The 19,494-nt window shown below is 32.2% G+C and overlaps 1 protein-coding gene and 1 long non-coding RNA gene across 2 annotated transcripts; one reads left to right on the top strand and one right to left on the bottom strand.

The window, feature by feature from the left end:
- Positions 1 to 1,401: 1,401 nt before the first annotated feature.
- Positions 1,402 to 5,707, top strand: LOC148611706 (uncharacterized). Its single transcript, XR_015924599.1, has 2 exons — positions 1,402 to 1,467; positions 3,626 to 5,707. It is a non-coding gene; the product is annotated as an uncharacterized LOC148611706 (long non-coding RNA).
- Positions 5,708 to 13,301: 7,594 nt separating this feature from the next.
- Positions 13,302 to 14,462, bottom strand: LOC148611707 (acetylcholine receptor subunit delta-like). The gene has a single exon (XM_088595318.1). It carries the CDS (start codon positions 14,460 to 14,462, stop codon positions 13,302 to 13,304), a length of 1,161 nt encoding a protein of 386 aa, XP_088451444.1.
- Between the last annotated feature and the right edge of the window lie 5,032 nt (positions 14,463 to 19,494).

Genomic DNA, 19,494 nt, shown 5'->3' on the forward strand with positions numbered 1-19,494 from the left:
TTTGATTTTTTTTTTCAATTAAACGTGACAAATCTACCACACCTATTAATATTGCGAATTCCGGTAAACTGTACATGTGTCTCAAGGAGTAGGCTTTCAACATCAACATTACACCAAAAATAAATCGAATGATCTAAATAAAAAAAGGAAAAAAAAATCATTTTAAGGACAATATTAATTTTATGCATGATAATAATGTAATTTAAAGTTTGTAAACGTTAGAAGGTGGATCATTTAGACAAAAGACAAATATCACAAAAGCGATTTAAAACAAATTGAACTGAACGTATTTGACTCAAAAAATCATAACTCTACAATTGTGTATAATGGCATTATAAAAGTCTTGTCTGAAATAGATGACCTCAGTCATGTGGTTAAATAGATGTCAACATACTGCAATGATTTACGAAGTTTCTTTAATAATTTCTGTTCATTGGCTAGTATGAACAAGATACAAAGTTCATCAAATAAATATTTTTATTATTCAAAAACTGAAATAGGGAGTATCTCCGCAACATAGAACACAGATAAATTTGTAGAATCTTTATATTTTATTCTTTTTAATTTTTATTTTATTATAAAATAGGACACAACAATACCTTCATACTTTAATTTCCACTTATGTAAAAGAGTATTCAAGGGAACCAAGATTTGACAGGTGATTAAAAGAACATTTTCCAAGAATAAATATTAGACGTGGAAAACAGACACACACAACAAAGAACACGATATAATCAAATAACACGTACACAGAAACAAAAGTAAATGATCAACCCAGACTATACTAAAAACTTGGAGTATGGACCAGGTGCACCGGAAGAGTAAGCGTCCTCTGTTGTTCAAGAAACCCTTGGCGAGTTGCTAATAAAATGAAACGTCAAGAGTAGACGAATGGAAATAAGGAAAACTATGACACTTTGAACAAATAGGCCCGCCTTCTGCAAATAAATGCAACTTAACGATTCTGAAATTCATAATGACGGCCGTGAAACACTGTAGTAATGATTTTAACTTTTAGCAACATATACCTGTTTTAGAAGACTAATTGTAAGAAGACTAGCTCGATACAAAAGTCCGTTTCGGCAAGTTCTGGCATAACGTATGATTTGTGATATTAAAGTTGACAATATAGAATGAGAAGCTTTTGACGTATAGTTTGGTCAAGAATTTTCCTCTTCTACCGATCTCTATTTGTAGGTCAAGATATGTGACTTTACAGTGTCTGTAATGTCCTTTATCTCAAATTTTTATGGATAGATGCAATATATAAATCCCTAGAAACTGGAATTGTTTAAGGACAATACGTCATCTATATAGCGCAACTGAGATTAAAGATCCTAAACGATTTTAAATAAATAAACTAAGGTAAGTTATCAGTTGCTTACTATAAATAATTCATACGATTTATATTTTGTTATCTTGAAAGTTGCAATACTACATAAAGGACATAGAGCATAAATAATTAAGGTAGGGATAATTCATGAAAACTTTTCAAATTGCATCTCATTATGTTGTGTAAAAATTTTTGTCTACATTCATTTTTTTCGGACTGAGTTATTGCGTTACCATTACATGTAGGTCAAGATGTATTCATTGTCAAACATTAACGATGGCACGTTTTCATACTCTCCGATAAGATGTATTCATTGTCAAACATTAACGATGACACGTTTTCATATTCTCCGATAAGATGTACTCATTGTCAAACATTAACGATGACACGTTTTCATATTCTCCGAAAAGATGTATTCATTGTCAAACATTAACGATGACACGTTTTCATATTCTCCGATAAGATGTACTCATTGTCAAACATTAACGATAACACGTTTTCATATTCTCCGAAAAGACGTATTCATTGTCAAACATTAACGATAACACGTTTTCATATTCTCCGATAAGATGAAAATAATACCGTATTGTTTGTCATATTGAATTTTCATCATAATTAGGTTTCAATTAATATTAAGTACCATTCAGTGTAAGAATCAGGCAATGAGTGGCGCATCATTTTTCTCAATCTGTTTTTTTTTTTGCCTCAAACATATTCAAATACATCTAGAGAGCTATAGAAAAGCTATTTGAATTTATGCTGAAGCATTGGTAACGTAGATATTGTTTGACTGCTTATTTAAGGAAACGGTTCGGGAAAATTTTCCATAGTCCATTTCAACTAAATTTGACCTACCAATATCTTAAAAAGGCAGACTTTGCAAACACTTTGACAGTAATTTCTTGAGGTTATGAGATATAAATACTTAGATAATGCAATAAAATCATTGCGTATTTTTCTTCATGTGCCTTAACTTCTACACATTTTCCTGATTCTTAAACGGAAAAGTACTTAATATATAAATTGCGAATATCGTAACAAAATATAAGGCATCTTTACCGCTTTCATCCATGCACAGGTTACAAATACACTTGAAACAAACTACAAATATACATTAGAGATGAATCTGGCTAATGTTTTATTTTCATATGAAAATATAAACATTTATGTTTGACCACAGACATAATTTTTATAATTTTTTTTAAATAAATTAACAAATTTAAATTGAAGATCAATCACAATAAGCTTCTTTCTGATTATAATAAATAATATATTTCCTTCGATTTAAAACTGATAAAATCTCGATTTTTGCCACGTCTACATGTTCAAAAATATTATCGTTGAAAACGAACGACTACAACTAAAACCAGGATATTGAATTCATGTATAGCACGGCACATTATTGTTTAGACATCGTATAGCACTGACGTTTTTACGCCGCCGACGACGGAAAGCACCATCCTATTTATTGCAGCTTTCTGTAGAAAAAAGAAAATTCATGGTTATTTACTTATTTACTTTGGCGTAGGTTGGTCACGGCTATATTTTCAATACATTTCGATAGAGTCCAATCATTCAAAATTAGCAAAGGCATGTAAGTTGACAAACGCACCAGATATTTTCAAAAGCAGAAGTTGGAAAAGGCACACACGTTGACAAAAGTACAGAAGAAAAATTAATAAAACTTCACAAAAGATAGAGTTGGTCTTTACTATTACCATAAAAAAATGTCCGTTATCCACTTATTCAAACTTGGCATGGAAGAATTGTTTTAATGTTCATTGGGCATACAAAGATTCTGTAGTTTTTCGCGACACATTCAATTAACTTAAGTAGCGTAGCATCCATTTAGCTATGGAAAGCAGACAAAGACAACAAAAAACATAGAATTACTAAAATAATACAAAACAACAAAAGTAAATGAACAACTCTGACTTCACTAAACACTGGGAGCATGGATAGGTGCACCGTTATAGTAAGTGTCCTCTGCTTTTCAGGAAACACCCGCCGAGTTGCTCATTAAAATGTAAGTCCAGGGTAGACAAAGAGGAAAGCAGAACTATGACACGTTTAACAAATCAGTTTTCATGGTCCAGATGGATAGATCGTAACGATCCACTAGTTCATGATGAAGACCATGAAACTTCTGTAGTGATCACTTCAATCTTGTAGCAACATAACCCTATTCCAGAAGCCTTATTGTAAGAAGTCTAGCACGAAACCAAAAGTCTGCGTATTTACGGCAAGCTCTGTCATAATGTATGATTTGTGATATGAAAACTCCATACGCAGGGGCTGAAAGGATGCTGCCACTGATGAAAGGAAAGTTGACAATACTGAATGAAAAAAAGTGGACAAGATTTAAGTTCAAAGTGATATAATTTGGTGCCGCATCCGACACTTGGAATTCTCATGATCAGCTTTACAGCCTTATTAATATTAGCCTCATTCCATAGCAACAGTAATGTCAGACAACATTAAACTGAAAGTATACACAAAAGCAAAGAGCAGTACATGTTTTTTTTAAATATATATATACAAAATGGTTAAGGGATGTGAACGGATGTGTTTTAATCACCTATTACATTTTCAAACAAAGATTGAATGCAACCAAATGATCTTTGTATTTGGAAATGATTTACTAGTTAAGGGGAGCTCATTTTTTGCCAAGAGGCGGGTTCATATAAGGAAAATTTCCCGATGTCATTCTTCCACAAGGCAGTACCAGATACAAAGGAGCACATATATATTTGATAATATGACGGTTTTTCTTGTAACCTGGAGGAGTTTAATGCAACTACAACCTGCGGAACTTTAATTCTTTTCCCCTGTAGCCTTAAATTTGGTTCTTCCTGTCGTAATACGATTATAGAGGATCCAATTATCCAAACAGTTTCATGATCTGACAAATATAAAATTTTGCCGAATGTATGACTTGTAAGCAGTTGATTTCCATATTTGTTTTTGTCTCGTCAATAGGTCTACCCACCACGGACAAAGGTGTTGCTCCTTCCATCAGGAATATATGACTATTTAAAATTCGTTGAACGACAACGGTATATTTCGATGCTTTACTTAAAACTGCGAAAAAAATGTACCTTGGCACCACTGTAATGACAAAATAAATCGACATCGGTTTGGAGTCTAGTTGCTAAACATTGTAGCATAGATTCAAATAGACAAGTCGAATAATTAATTTTGTGAAACACAATTGAGACGCATTTTCCACTTAAGCCAGTAATCCTCCAATGATCATTTTCTTTTTGAACCTTTTAATCAACTCATTTTTGTGCTCTTCAGCGAATAAAAAAAATAAGGACTTTCTCTGAACTGTCTCGGACCACCATATTTCAAACAGAAATCAAATGAGAAACATTGTATTATTTCTGCAGTACTTCTTTATCAAGGTAAGCTTTCAAATATTTGACGAGGAGTTAAACTTTGATCTGGAAATCTCCTAGGGCCCAAATATTGCCGGACTTGGAAGTTTCGTTTGGTCCTTCCTGCGTGAGTTGACCTAATTGCTGGAAATTAGCCTGAAATGTTGCCCGAAAGGGCGGAGTCGTATTTTGTGACTAGACAGGATCTACCAGACACATGTAAAACGGTTGGCGTCAAGGGCACCTAAAGCATGCATATATTTTCATGGGTTCCTCTCACAAACACATTTTTAGGAATCATCACATTGATGTTTTGTTTTGGACGCCCGTCGTGACAGTTCAAGTTCTAGATTTGTCAGTGTTGCCAGCGTCATTAATCATTTACACTAACGAGAACTCTTGATTTACCAAATCCATCTGTTTACTAGGATCTGAGGCCATTTTAAGATTGAATTGGACATCATATTCCCTCCAACTGATGCCTTTCTTTCATAAATGTTGCCTCAAGAAGTGCTGACTGTAAGTACTCAGACAATTCCTGAAATCTATGGGGTGTGATGATAGAGAAATACTCATGTAAATAATGAATGCGTCGGCCCATTATTTTTCGATGTTGCCAATACCAGTTTTAGGCTTTTCTTTTGTTATGCTGTAATCATCTACAACTACAACTACAAGTGTTTTTTTGGCTTTGTTAGAGGTCTTGTTATCAAGTAAATTTTCAAGCTCTATGAATTGTTCATTTTTTTATTTTTGTTTTGTTGGCTCCTGACACATTGTGGCCTTATTTAGCATGGACACATGGAATTTGTTGAGAACTTTATCTTTGATTGTAAGACTTCTATTATTACATTTTATAACAAGGACTGAAAACGTACCTGTCCAATTTTCTGGAAAGAAAAGACGAGAAGATCCCGAAGACCCCTTATAACATTAAAAATAAAGTGATGCAACTTCCTAATTTGTTATCGAATAAAATTTTAAACTCTGTGAATTGTGCATTTTTTATTTTTTTGTTGGCTTCTGACACATTACGGCCTAATTTAGCATGGACACTTGTATTTTGTTGAGAACTTTGGCTGTGATGGTAAGACTTCCAATTATTAAATTTTATAACAAGGACTGAATACGTACCTGTCCAATGCCCCGGAAAGAAGAGACCGAAAGTTCCTGCAGACCCCTTATAGTAACATTAAAGGGGTACAACGCCCTAATTTACGAGAGATCGAATTATTTTAAATATATTAGAGGAAAAACACAGTTTTGAAAAACAATTTGCATTTCAAAATTTTTACATATTTTTTAAACAAAAAATATATTGATCCAAACCATGACGTTTTTTTGAAAGATGTTATAGTTAAGGTATGCATCTTTCAGCAGAATAAAGTTAGATCAAAGGTTCTTTAAGAGTAATCAAGGGAACTTTGTCCCTTGATTGCGTTCTTTTGATTTTCACTAGAATCTTGACTCCCTTGATTACCCTTCCTTGAAGCTCATTAACAATATTCCAATATTGTTTAGGATTAAATTAAAAAATCAAATTACTCAATTGATAGTTACATATGTTCTTTATATTTATACGCTCTCGATGGCTGTATTATTAACTGGGCCCTGCATACTTATGGGCATAAAAAACATCAATATCTGGTTTGTGCATGTAAAATCGGGAGCTTAAAACAGTATAATGGTAACTTTATTTTCGTATACTGGGTATATGCGACTGAGAACCACATCAGTCTAGGAAACATAAACTAAGTTCGATAATTAAATACAAAATCGAATCTGAACTTTTTCTTAGATAGGTATGGTCAAAACATGGCACCAGAATGTTTAAAAAAAATATGTCATTAATAGCGGACACGGCGACCCAAAGACTTTTCGGACCATAAAAACCCACAGTTTCTTTCCAAATCTGGAATTTCGGTCCATATATATTTTAGAACATAACAACAGGAGAATGCAAAAGGACAATAAAAACCGTGTATCATTACATATTTTATCATTTTTTTTTATATCAATACATACTTTGTCTTTTAAGAATATTTTTTTTATCAATTCAGTAGATATCATAAAAAAGGAATATATTTTGAATTGTCATTTTAAAATGAAATCGTTTACAAAAGATATTCTTGAGTTAAAATATCCGCTAGACATCATATTGCCTTCCTCTCTGAGGTGTATTTTTTTATACACATTCTAAAATATGATTAACTTAACATAACCTCATTATGATTTAAGTTTTGCCGTATGTTACATTTTATCCGTTGTATGTGCAATATGATAAATATTTCAACTGCGTCAAAACTGAAAAAAACTAGATCATCCTTTAAAAAACAGACAGATTTGTAAATCTTTGGGAAATAGCTCTGTCAATAGGTATTTTCATCTTAAGTTTAGTTTAAATGAAAATTGTAAATATCAAATGATAGTCAGTTTAGCTTGAAGTAAGATATAATGGTTGGATATATATATATACAAAATATCACAATAAACTACTGGGAAGCAACAATGATTTTCTTAATCAAATTACAATTTGATAACCTGAGCAAAAATTTCTTCATCTTTTGGGTTAGATTAATGTACCTTTAAGATAAAAATATATCTTAGTTTAATTATTAAGCTATAAATAAAGAAGTGGTTCATCGAATGTTTCGATTTGAACATTAAATGGTTTGTTTATTAAAATAATTTTCTTGCATTTTTTTATAACTTGTTTGACCATATATATGGTGTTAGTTTGATTAAGCAAAACGACACAATTCCATTAAATATCTTATTCTGGCTTCCCTATTATTTTTTAATACTTTAATTCAACCCTCTCCTTACATGCCTGAGTAAACAAAGTGCGCGTCTAATATACAGATTTATTGGTTTTACGTTCTATTCACTTTTAAACATTTAGTAGCAGACTTTGTAAGAACCATACAAATTCTAAAATAAGAGATACACCCCAAAAAAGGCTACACATTTATATTTTTGTGAATAAGTTGATTTATATGTCTATATGATGAAATGTTTAATTATTCATTCCAGTTTATCTACCCGTAGGAGATAATCCACATTTAAAAGTCAGCAGTTTCTATTGTATTGTAGTGTCATTTACAGATTTATCTCCTTTTATTTTAAATTCTGCCATACATTCTATATAGTTTTTATCCCCTATAAGAACAATGGTTTTATGAAAAGCCACATCTGAATTTCTATTTACTATTACATTTTAAACAAAATATGAAAATTAAAAATGTTTAGGCTTTCTGACCATGAATCACATTTCGCACGATTCTTAACTTGAATGCTACTTAATTAAAATGAGTTCAAATTACCAAGTTTTTTTCTCATAGAGTTCTTCGGTTTTATTTCAACAACTTATTTGGCCTGATCAAACCAGTAACGTTTTCTAAATAAAAGTACGTAGTAAGCTTACGGTACACCTGTCTGTGCTTCATTTTGAACTTATTTTATTAAGTTACTAGTAGATTGTTAGTTTTTATTTTAGTAGTTTTTAGTTTACCGAACATCGATTTTTAAAGGCAGTTATCATTGTAATAAAAATCATAAATAAAATAATTGTACAACGTGTAATGCTGCACTAAGTGCTCCTAGCAAATGTCAAAATGAGTTGTCAAAAAATAAATCCGTATAACTAATAGCATTGAGGCAAAAACCACAAAGGTTAAAATTACTGCAATGGTCCTGCTTGATACAGCCATTTTCCATTGAAAAGACGTGTTAAATCAGAGCCACCGATAGGAGAACAACTTATAGTCATCTCTACGGGAACTGGCTCTGTGAAAACTGTCAGAAGAGATGTTAGTTTGACAGTTTTGTATCCAAGAATCTGATAAAATTATTTTTTTCATTACTTCACAATGAACTATTATATGCATACATTATTAAACCCTATTAAAGGATTTAATATTTGACATATCTTTCAAATTTTTTTCCCAGAGATATGCTTATTACATAATTATCTTCCAATTTATTATCTGATCCTAATTTCAATAATCTTTCTACTTTCATTCTGATGACAAACAAAACAGCTAGTTGAATAGACCAGTTCCAATTTCAATATCAAGCAACTCGGCGGGTGTTTCTAGAACAGCAGAGGACGCGTACCCTTCCAGTGCACCTGCTCCATGCTGTTAGTTTATAGTGGAGTCCGAGTTGCTCATTTGCTTTTGTTACTTTGTATGTATGATTTTAGTTGCTTTATGTTCTTTGTTGTATATGTCTGCTTTCCATGTCTGGTCTTTGTCCCTGGATTACATTCTTTTGATTACTGCTAGAACCTTGGTTCCCTTGATTTCTATTTAAATAGTTCTCTAGGTAAACATCTGAACTATATTATACCAATGCGTCATTCTTAAATACTTCAGAACACCTTTCTGACACAGTCCTTTAAGTTTGAATAGCTGTCAATTATGGTAACCTAAACTTCTTAAAGTCAAATAAATACAACACACTGAGGCCATTTAAATTTTTTTTACTTGAATATTTTCAAGTTTATATTGTAGGGCATCTAATATACATAGTCACTGTAAACCAAAGAAAACAAAATGATACTGATATTTACAATCATTTTATAGACATCTCTTTAACAACTTTTTTTTAAACTGTTTAATATTCAGAAGGTTCTTAGAAGGACTGGTGCAAGCATTTATATTGCAAGTTGAAAACAAGACCATTTTACAAAAGTGTAATGAATTTTACCATAACTTTAAGCTTAAAACTACTTCAGCTAGAAAGAATCTCAGTTTAAAAATGTATGAGCATCAAATTATTTAAAAAAATAGTTTTAGCACTCTGTTCAATTAAGTAATTGAAACTAAAAAAAGGCTTGGTCTTTGAATATCTAAATAAAATGAACAATGTTATCCAATCAGAAACAAGTTATCACTTGTATATAGAGTACAAGCTACCCAAACATTGGTGGATGGCAAATATAGAGATTAAGGCCATCATAACTGACAGTGTCCAAAAGATCACACAGGTGTTCTGAAGTAGTGAAGTAGGACACATTGGTATAATGTAGGCAGAATTCTACCCAAAAAGATACTTAAATTACTCACTAGCCTACATAAATTAGTATTGAAACTCGAACTTTTTTAATTAGTTGTAAATATTTCTTTTTCAACTTGTAACATTGTTGTCATTTGTCATAATTTGAAAGTTCTTCAAATTGGTCAATGCTCCCAGTTTTTAGTGGAGTTCGAGTTGCTCATATGCTTTTGTTGCTTTGTGTGTATGATTTTAGTTATTTTGTGTTCCCTGCTGTGTATGTCTGTTTTCCATGTCTGGTCTTTGTCCCTAGACTGCATTCTTTCGATTACCGCTATAACGTTGGTTCCCTTGATTACTCTTTCCATCTGCACCATGGGAACTGATTTATTCAACGGTCATAGTTTACCTTTCCTCGTTTGTCTACCCCGGATTTGGCTTTTTATGAGCAACTCGGCGGGTGTTTCTAGAAAAACAGAAGGCGCTTACCCTACGGGTGCACCTGGTCCATGCTCCCAACTTTTAGTGGAGTCCGAGTTGCTCATTTGCTTTTGTTACTTTGTATGTATGAATTTAGTTACTTCATGTTCTTTGTGTGTATGTCTGTTTTCCATGTCTGGTCTTTGTCCCTGTATTACATTCTTTTGATTACCACTATAACATTGGTTCCCTTGATTACTCTTTAATGACAATCTGTGGTGTCAAATATTAGGTGATATGACTTTTTTCGTCATGATATTTGTTGCTTTGTCAAGAAAAGAAAAAAATATATCAACAATGCCTTATTTATAAACTCGTTGTTTTCCAATGGAATGTTAGGATAAGACAACATATCTTGAGGTTAAGATGTATAAATAACAAGGATTCAAACAAAATGAAATTTCTGATTAAAGGATTAAATTAAAGCCACATATTTTAATTAATGATAACAACAAGGCAATATTCAAAACAGAAATAAAAATACCAAGACAATATCCAGAAAGTTTGAATCAACTACAAAAGTTCGGACTTGGTGCATTAATTTCTGATGGAAATAATGAATTAAACCAGATTGTATATCGCGCTGAACGTCCCAACTCCATAACGGTTAATTGTAAAGCAAATACATTAAATTGCATTTAAATAGAGCTTCTTTGTAATATATTAAGAGGCACTTCGCGACAATGCTAACATTTATCTTTGTTACTTTTTCAGATCTAAATTAAGATGGAATTGATTAAATTAAATCGGTAGATATATAGAAGTATCAGAATTGAAGTGTACATTAAACCTGATACAGAAAACACAGACGATCGCAATAATCTATCCACAATAATGTACGTCCCAGAAAAGATATTTGCTTTTCTAATTATAGCAATAAATATAGTTTTCCAAAACTTGATTTTTTATATATTTAAATCAGATTTAACTCTTAATTGTTTAGGTACTTATAATGATTTATTTACACTATAGTCTTTTTCATCAATAATATCATTTACATACAGTTAACCTTAAAACATACACTGATAAGTCATTAGAAATTCATCTTTTATATTCCCTAATTTTATACCCGTAGCTTATATGTAGTGTGGCTGATAAGGTATTTTGCAATCCTTTTAAAACACCAGAGATTCGATCCTACCGGACGAGAAAGTTTTTGTCAGCTTTGAATTCAATATTAAAGCAATATGTTTAGTATAAAAAATGAAACAAATATAAAACAGAATGAAGGAAAGTAATATGTATAGAAATTGATAAGGCAATGAGAAATATTAATTTTGATAAAAACATTCATTGTAGAAAGTAAGAGAAACAAAAATTAACATTTGAGTAAGGATATAAATGAAAGCTGGAAAATGTCTATAAAGGAGCGCCAATTGTTGAGATGATATATTATTTATGTCGGCAATACAAAAACAAACAAACAAACAAACAAACAAAAAATAAAAAGAAACAAACAAAAACAGCAAAAAAAAAAACAAAAAAAAAAACAAAAAAAAACCAAACAAACAAAACAAACAAAGTCATGTAGAACTAGCCGTTGCATCCAGAAAATGAGAAGCTTGATATGAAAATTTATTTACCATTATTTTAGAGTGGACAATAATTTCAGAATAAATGGTAGTACTACAGTAAGAATGACATAAAAATGGACAGAAACAACTGTTTGTTTAAAATAAAAATGTAACGAAAATGGATATGGTGAATATGTCAAATAGAAGACAAATCAACCGAGATGACAAATGTCAGGTCAAGGCCATCCATGGGTCATCAATTAATGACTAGGAAACCCTCACACCATGATGTATGGTTAAACACAGGTATAGCAAAATAGTTGCCCCATGAAATGTTTAATGCTATAAACATGGATACTGTATCGTTTTCTACATTTGTTTTTATTACTTGTTTTAAAATAAATTTTTGCAAATGAAGGTCTTTGGTTGGTTAATGAATTTTCTTTAAGCATCTTATTTATATCGGTACACATTTAACAATCAACATAATAATTAGAGCTGTTTAGAACAGGGACTCATGTACACAAAATTAAAGCACCTATGGATATATGGGTGCTATTGCAGCTTCTGATAAAAAAGTATTTCTTTGATACGCAATAATCATAAGGATCCAAAAATCTATATCAGATCACACACCTTAAGATTATGATAAGAATGAGAACAAATATAGCTATAGCAAGTCTACGATGTTAATTTTCATCGAAAGCTTTTTTCCCATTCCGGGAAACACAGAAAATCCGACAGGTTATTTAAAGAAGCTACCAATTATTAGTTGCATGCTTATAGATATTTAAAAGATATGTAATTGATTTTACTGCTATCTGAATTGTAGGACGACAGTTGTCAATGTTTCCTGTTTTTCTTGTTTCAGCCATGTACGTGGACTTTGGTATTTCTTAAGTCGTCCATCTATTTTGATACTTTTGTCGATATATCGATGAAAAACAAACTGACTTTACATTTTATTTTGTTTTAATTTTTTTTATATTTATCTATTTAAGCATGTTTCCAAGCAGCGCTGTGAATTCATAATTAAAAAATAAATGCACGCACTACCTGAACGACGCTTAACCAATTTGAACCTGGATATACAGACAGGTTTTGCGACCCTAAAACATGTGTGCGCTTGTGCAATATCCAAAATTTTATTTTTGAAAATATTAGATTCCTTGTTTAAAATACTAAATCATAATGTTATATCTTCACAGACAATAACCAAATAAAAAGCAAAACTAAACAACAAACAACAAACACCATAATAAACAGAGCAATCAAACAAAAAAATAACAACAAACAAATAAATAAAACAAACAATCAACAAAAAATCCACATAAAAAAGGGAAATAATGTAAAATGAAATAGATATGATTCTTATTAAAATAACATGAAATGTTAAGTTTGAGTGAAAATAAACACCAAGGAATGTTAGTCACTAATTTTAAGTAAATAAAACACCATGGAATGTTAGTCACTAATTTTAAGTAAATAAAACACCATGGAATGTTAGTCACTAGGCTTAAGTTAATATAAACACCATGGAATATTAGCCACTGAGTTGAAGTTAATGAAAACACCATGGAATATTAGCCACTGTGTTTAAGTAAATATAAACACCATAAAACTAAGTAAAATTAAAGTAAACACTGTATACATCAATGCACAAAAAATGACATCTAATGTTTGTGATATTCTATGTCCTGTCATATTAGTTGGACAAACGTCTACGTCTTTATCAAATGCCGCAATTTCATTATTCTTCCGGTTAACTAAAGTAGAAACTAGCCACTTAACACGCTTGTTTACACCATCAATATTTGTCATGTAATAATAATGTGAACTTGCAATAGTAAGTAACACAATGATACCACTTCCCACCATAATTAAAACTAGGACAATAATTACAACGCAAACAGGGTTTGACAATTCAGGAATTGAGGATGAAACTATAGTCAGAAAAATAGTGTATGCTAACAGAATAGTCATTCCAAGGGAGACCCTTTCTCCAGAATCCACTGGTAGACAAAACACCAGCGGATTCATCAATGTAAAGAGTAATGTAGGTATTAAAACTGTTACAACGTAATACATTGAATGTCTCTTGATAATAATTTCAAGGTGATACTGGTTGACACTTCGCGTCTTTTTCATATATTGTTTTGTATCAACTAGTTCCCAATTTGAATTCGGTGACATATAGTCTGAAATAACTTCTTCAGACAAAACAACCAAATTAAACGAGAATGGAGAGACACCCAACATGTTGAATATAAATTCACATGTTTGTTTATCAAACGGGAATCTCTGAACGTTCGGTGAACATTTTGCCTCTAAGAGAGTACTAGGACTCCATATTACTGTGCCATCAAAAAACACATTTACGTAAGTACCTGTTCCATAACCTACTGGTTTCTCTCCGTTCACATTATTAACAAGAAACAAGTATGGCAGCCATATATCATCTGTTGTAACTGCTAAATTATTAAGATTGTAAAAACTTTGGTTCCATGTCAATCGTTGATCCGTCCAATTAAGATAAACATTACACATTAAAGTTATTTTTTCTTCCCTTTCTGCAAAATCAATCAAAGCAGTGGGATATGTTTGAACAGTTAGTATGAATTTTTCATCCGGTTTATCCCATGTTGGGAACAACTGTTTCCGATAGGTTTGCATTATATCTCCATATAAATCTCCAAGTGTGCAAGGTGGACTGATAGAGACACTGAGCAACGAAAGAACGAATCCCGAAATATTCATTATGACTTTCACACTGATATGACATAGAATCAATTAACTTAATGCTACAGCAAAATGATCTTGGGTACTGTTCCAATCGTCAGTGTAATCGAATATTTATTAAATCACTTGTCCATCTAACTATATGGAATTAATCATTACGGATGATGTCAATAAATGCAATTCTCATGATAAATTTTTTTAGCAGTTATGTATTGTTAAGGTGTGCTTTGGTTGACCTGGTAACATTAAATGGCATCAACCATTAATGTTGATTTTACGAATAAGGCCAAATTCCATTTCTGCCTCGTATCAATTTCCTTTCTGTGAAGCTCAGTCAATAGCAATTCATCCTAAAAAGCAGAATACTTGCTTCTTAGATAAGCACTTTTGCAAAGCTTGAAAAAGAAGAAAAAGTATAACCATTTTGTTTGATATCCTATCCATCTTAGGCCTATCACCATGTACATGTTTATTACCTTATGTAGCTCCGACTATACACATACTATTAACAAATCATGATATTTATCATTTAATAAATGAAAGGTGCATCCATTTTCAATTTATATATCAATATTTGAACAACACCTCATACATGACCTGATATAAGGTTTGAGGGTGGATATAGAGCTAATACAGAAAATGTAGCGTTATTGTTTAATATTATTAACCGTTTAGAAAGATTTATCGTGTTTATCACATATTGTGATAAACCAATTTGATAAAAATGGGCAATAATTATTTTTCCTTAAAAAGTACTGTTGTATCTCTACACGCACCCATTGCAGACAATTTAAAGAAGCATGTTCAGGTTTCTCACTATCATCTGTCCCACATCCATCTCTTGAACATGTACATACAGATGGACATATGATTTGTATTTGTATTTTAGGGCTTTGATTTTTCGCTTGTAGTTAAACAATGAAACTAACTGTTAGAGTGACAAGTTCTACCTTGAATTGTACGAAGAGATATAAGTTATGAGTTGATTACCCTCGTAACAATAGCCATTCTCTGTAAACTCGATGTCCATGTGATTGCTATACACGCCATTGTTACCAAGCAAGATTCCCTTCCGTTTAATAAATTCTAGGTGCAAGTTTGAAGAAATTTGTTCATATGATCAACAAATATATATTTTGATTATTTGAAAGATATGTTCTCTTTTTTCCAGCTATTTACATTGATTCATGTCGAGTATAAACATTCCTGCAAAAACACATGATATTTTCGTAAAACCAACTAAATAACAATAGGTTGTTCGTTATGAATTGGTACCATATAACATACAAATTTTAAATATATTTCTTTGAAATAAACATTAAACTAGAATGTGTGGTGTAGTAATACTAATATCAGTGTAATAAATGACCCATTTCTCTCTTGAGGTAACCAAGAAAAAAATTGGCATCCTTTGGTACATATGGCAAACGAACTTAACTTAAAATTTAGTGAATAGATACTTCAGTTATCACGTTGGACCTCAGAGGCATTTTGTATTCATTGAGACCATTTAGTTCTAAAGTTTTTTTTTTATTTATTCAGGCAGAAGTGAAAAGTTTAAATTTATACTTAGTGTATTTATACTCAATTCAAACAAGTACATGCAATCTAAGTTAATGTTTATGCCTTGAGAGTCGTAAAACGTGTCCGTATTTAAACGCACTACTCATTTTCACGGTAATTTTCAACAAAGCGGTAACGTCTACATCTTTATGTGTCGAAGTTTGTAATGGTAATAGGGTAGGTAGATCTCGTCACGTGAATCCGTAGTTTCACGAGAATTGGTTCAAGTGTACCATTCAAATGCATGGAGATTATTTATTTACATGGTGTTGGTTCAAGAAATAAAAACCAAAAATCTTTCTCCTGTAAAAATAAATTGATAAAAAATTATTAAAATTAATTATACATGATGAAAATGTAAAGACAAGCAAAAGATTTTGCATTGTAATGCAGCGCTCCGAGGTCTTCGGATTTCAGTACTTTCTGCATGGAAAATTCCGGTACGGACAATGAAACTAGAACGCGAATTACAAACCCTGTAACGGTAAATTATTTATTCCTGATGTTTACTAGGACTAACAAAATATGTGTTGAATAATCCGTAATTAAGTACCTTTGACTATCCTCTACTCTCGAAAAACATATAATGAAAATCTCGTGAAATGTAGTCTAGGAGAGATTTCTATAGAGTAGCAATAATCAGTCGAAAAATATTTTTTTTATATGTGCATTTGTATACACTAGGCTAGACTATTTCTGTTCCATTAAACAGTTCAATTTTCATTTAAACCATTTGAAAGCTTGATTATTGTAGTACACAACTGATTTACACAACACAACATGATCCCATTAAAAATGAAACAAAAAATAACTAAAACTAAAACTACAAGTGAATGGGGGTTCAGTCGAAAACAAACATGGAATAAGAGGAATAAGTGATATGCTAACATTTAGTCAACAACCTCACCAAAAGTAATGCATATTAATGTGCTGTACCAAAAATATTTCAAATTCAAATTAACATTATTTTGATTCTTATATGACAATAACGGTACTTTTTTTACATTTTCTTGACATATTACGGTAATCTTAGACCCGTCATATTTGTCCGTATTTGGCTGTACAGTTTACGTCAGTTGAAATGGTTGCTCGGGAAACTTTGTTTTGTATTTTTCACGCATAATGAAGAAAACGGCGAATTAAGTAGAACGATGTTAGATAGGGCAATAGCTGTTTGCATTATAAGGTCACAGTATTCACACATGGACAGGTACAATGTTTCATTCATTGATGATTGTTATTGTTTGTTTTCATACAAGATGGCACGGGGCGAGTGTTACCGTGTACGTGTATAAGTGATTTTTACGAAATATAATATAACTTTTCTAAAACCTAACACATAATATTTTTATTAGATAAGAATTTGATGTCATTCAAGCTATTGAAATGAATAAAAACAGTTGATACACATCAGAATGTTATGTATGTTTGTTTACATGATTAAGATGGGCAGTAATTTACACACACACAAGCCACGCCCAATAACTCGCGTGTTGATCATATAGCAATACAAAATTAACCACAGTGGTCTCAAAGCCATTTAAGGACGTCATATTATGTTTTTTTCTGTAGTAAAAATGTGAACTTACGATAATAAATACAGCAATGAATCTACTAAAGAACATGTTACAAACTAACAAAAGAATTATAGCACAATACCCTTGTATGGAATCGTTGATGCTGCAATCGTCAGAAATATGGCATATGCCAAAAGTATCGACGTACCCAATGAAATTCGTTGACTTGATTCAACATGTTAGAAATATACTAGATGATTCATCAACGAAAACGAAATCGTTGGCATGATAACGGTAACAAAATATGCAATGTGTCTCTTGATCGAATGGCACATGGCATACATAAAAAAAGACTATAATCCACAATGCATTAGTCTGCAAAGGTCCAGTCTGTATTTTTCGTATGGTCTCTTTTGTGGTAAAATAAATTCTTAATTTGCTGATGAATATCGGAACATGTCGAAATTAATGTAACAATTTTGAGAATCAAACGGAAATCTAGACTTATCAGGCAGATATATGGTGTCACTTCGTTGTATCTTTCATGAAGACATCAACGGGAAAGTCAGATTCATACCTAATATGCTTTAGCACACCTATACCGTTGATAAGGTATAGATGAGGAACCCATTGAGGATGTTGTCGATAGAAATAACTATGTATGAGATGTTATCATATACTAGTATCAATTGATTTCATGTTAAACGGGGATCCGACCAGTTCTGAGAAGCTGATCAATGCGGCAGGGTAAGAATTAAGAATAAGTACAATTTTCTCATTTGGTCGATCCCACGTAGGACATCTTCTTCTTGTCGTTCGCCATTACACTTGAATGCCAGTCTCCTTAATAAATCTGGCCGTCTTCTATAGGTCTTCCACAGGTCCATACAGTTTCTCTGTAATGGGGTTGGTTTATCATATATCTTCTCTCTCTGTGCCTGGTGTAACTTGCACGTCTGCATAAAGTGTTCTGTATTCTGCTCTGCTTTTCCACAGGGACACATATGTGATGGTATGACCTTCAAAACTCTATACAGATGTTGGTTGAGTCTGTTGTGTCCTGTCCTGAAGATTGTAGTTTTCTCAAATCTTTTTAGTTGATGGAAGCTATTTTGCTTCTGAGGGGTATTGAGCAGAAACTTGATGATGGTCTTCATCTCTGTGTAGCAGACATGATTTTCATCTTGCTGTTGTTGAGCGCCATCCTTTGCTAGCTTATCTGCTTTTTCATTTCCATTGATTCCACAATGTGAAGGTATCCACTGTATAACAGTTTTAGGCTCTTCATGGAATAAATAGCTCTTTCAAGTTGTGGTAGTTTGTTGTTGGTCAGTGCTTCTATTACGGAGAGGGCATATGTTAGGAATACTACTTGCATATTTTCTGCGGTTTCTTTGATGTAATTTGCCGCATGGGTGAGTGCTTCTGCAGCCTTGTAGTTGGAGCAATATAATCCTGTTGGTATTGCCATTGACTGTTGTACTCCATTAAAGGTATTCTATGTAGATACCGGTCCCTCCTTTTGTTGCCGTCTGTGTAAACTCTTGCCCACAATTCTGATGGATAATCTTCTTCCAGCATGCTCATTGTTACGGTTTTTTCATCTTTGGCACTGAGTAACGGAACTGTTGTCTGAATAGTTACATTGTCCTCCTTCTCTGCAAATAAATTGTCATTCATTTGAAAATCTATAGGTTTGACCTGCTTTGGTAGATGTTCTTGGTGTTTTCTTTGCAATGCTCTTGTTTCTAGAGTGAAGCTGGATCTTTTGAGTCTTCCTGAGGATAGTTGTTTCAGTCTCTCATTCATTGGGTGGTTTTGTAAGCATTGGTATTTGGTGGCCTGTATCATAGCTTTACATTCTCTTCTCTTACTTAATGGTTGTATTTTTGTAATTTCCTCCATACTAGCAATAGGCGTTGATTTCATGGCTCCTGTGATGATGCGGAGTGCCTGATTCTAGACTTTAT

The sequence above is a fragment of the Perna viridis genome, chromosome 7, assembly GCF_037379345.1.
Source record: "Perna viridis isolate PV_CMFRI_1.1 ecotype Kerala chromosome 7, ASM3737934v1, whole genome shotgun sequence".
Lineage (NCBI taxonomy): Eukaryota > Metazoa > Mollusca > Bivalvia > Mytilida > Mytilidae > Perna > Perna viridis.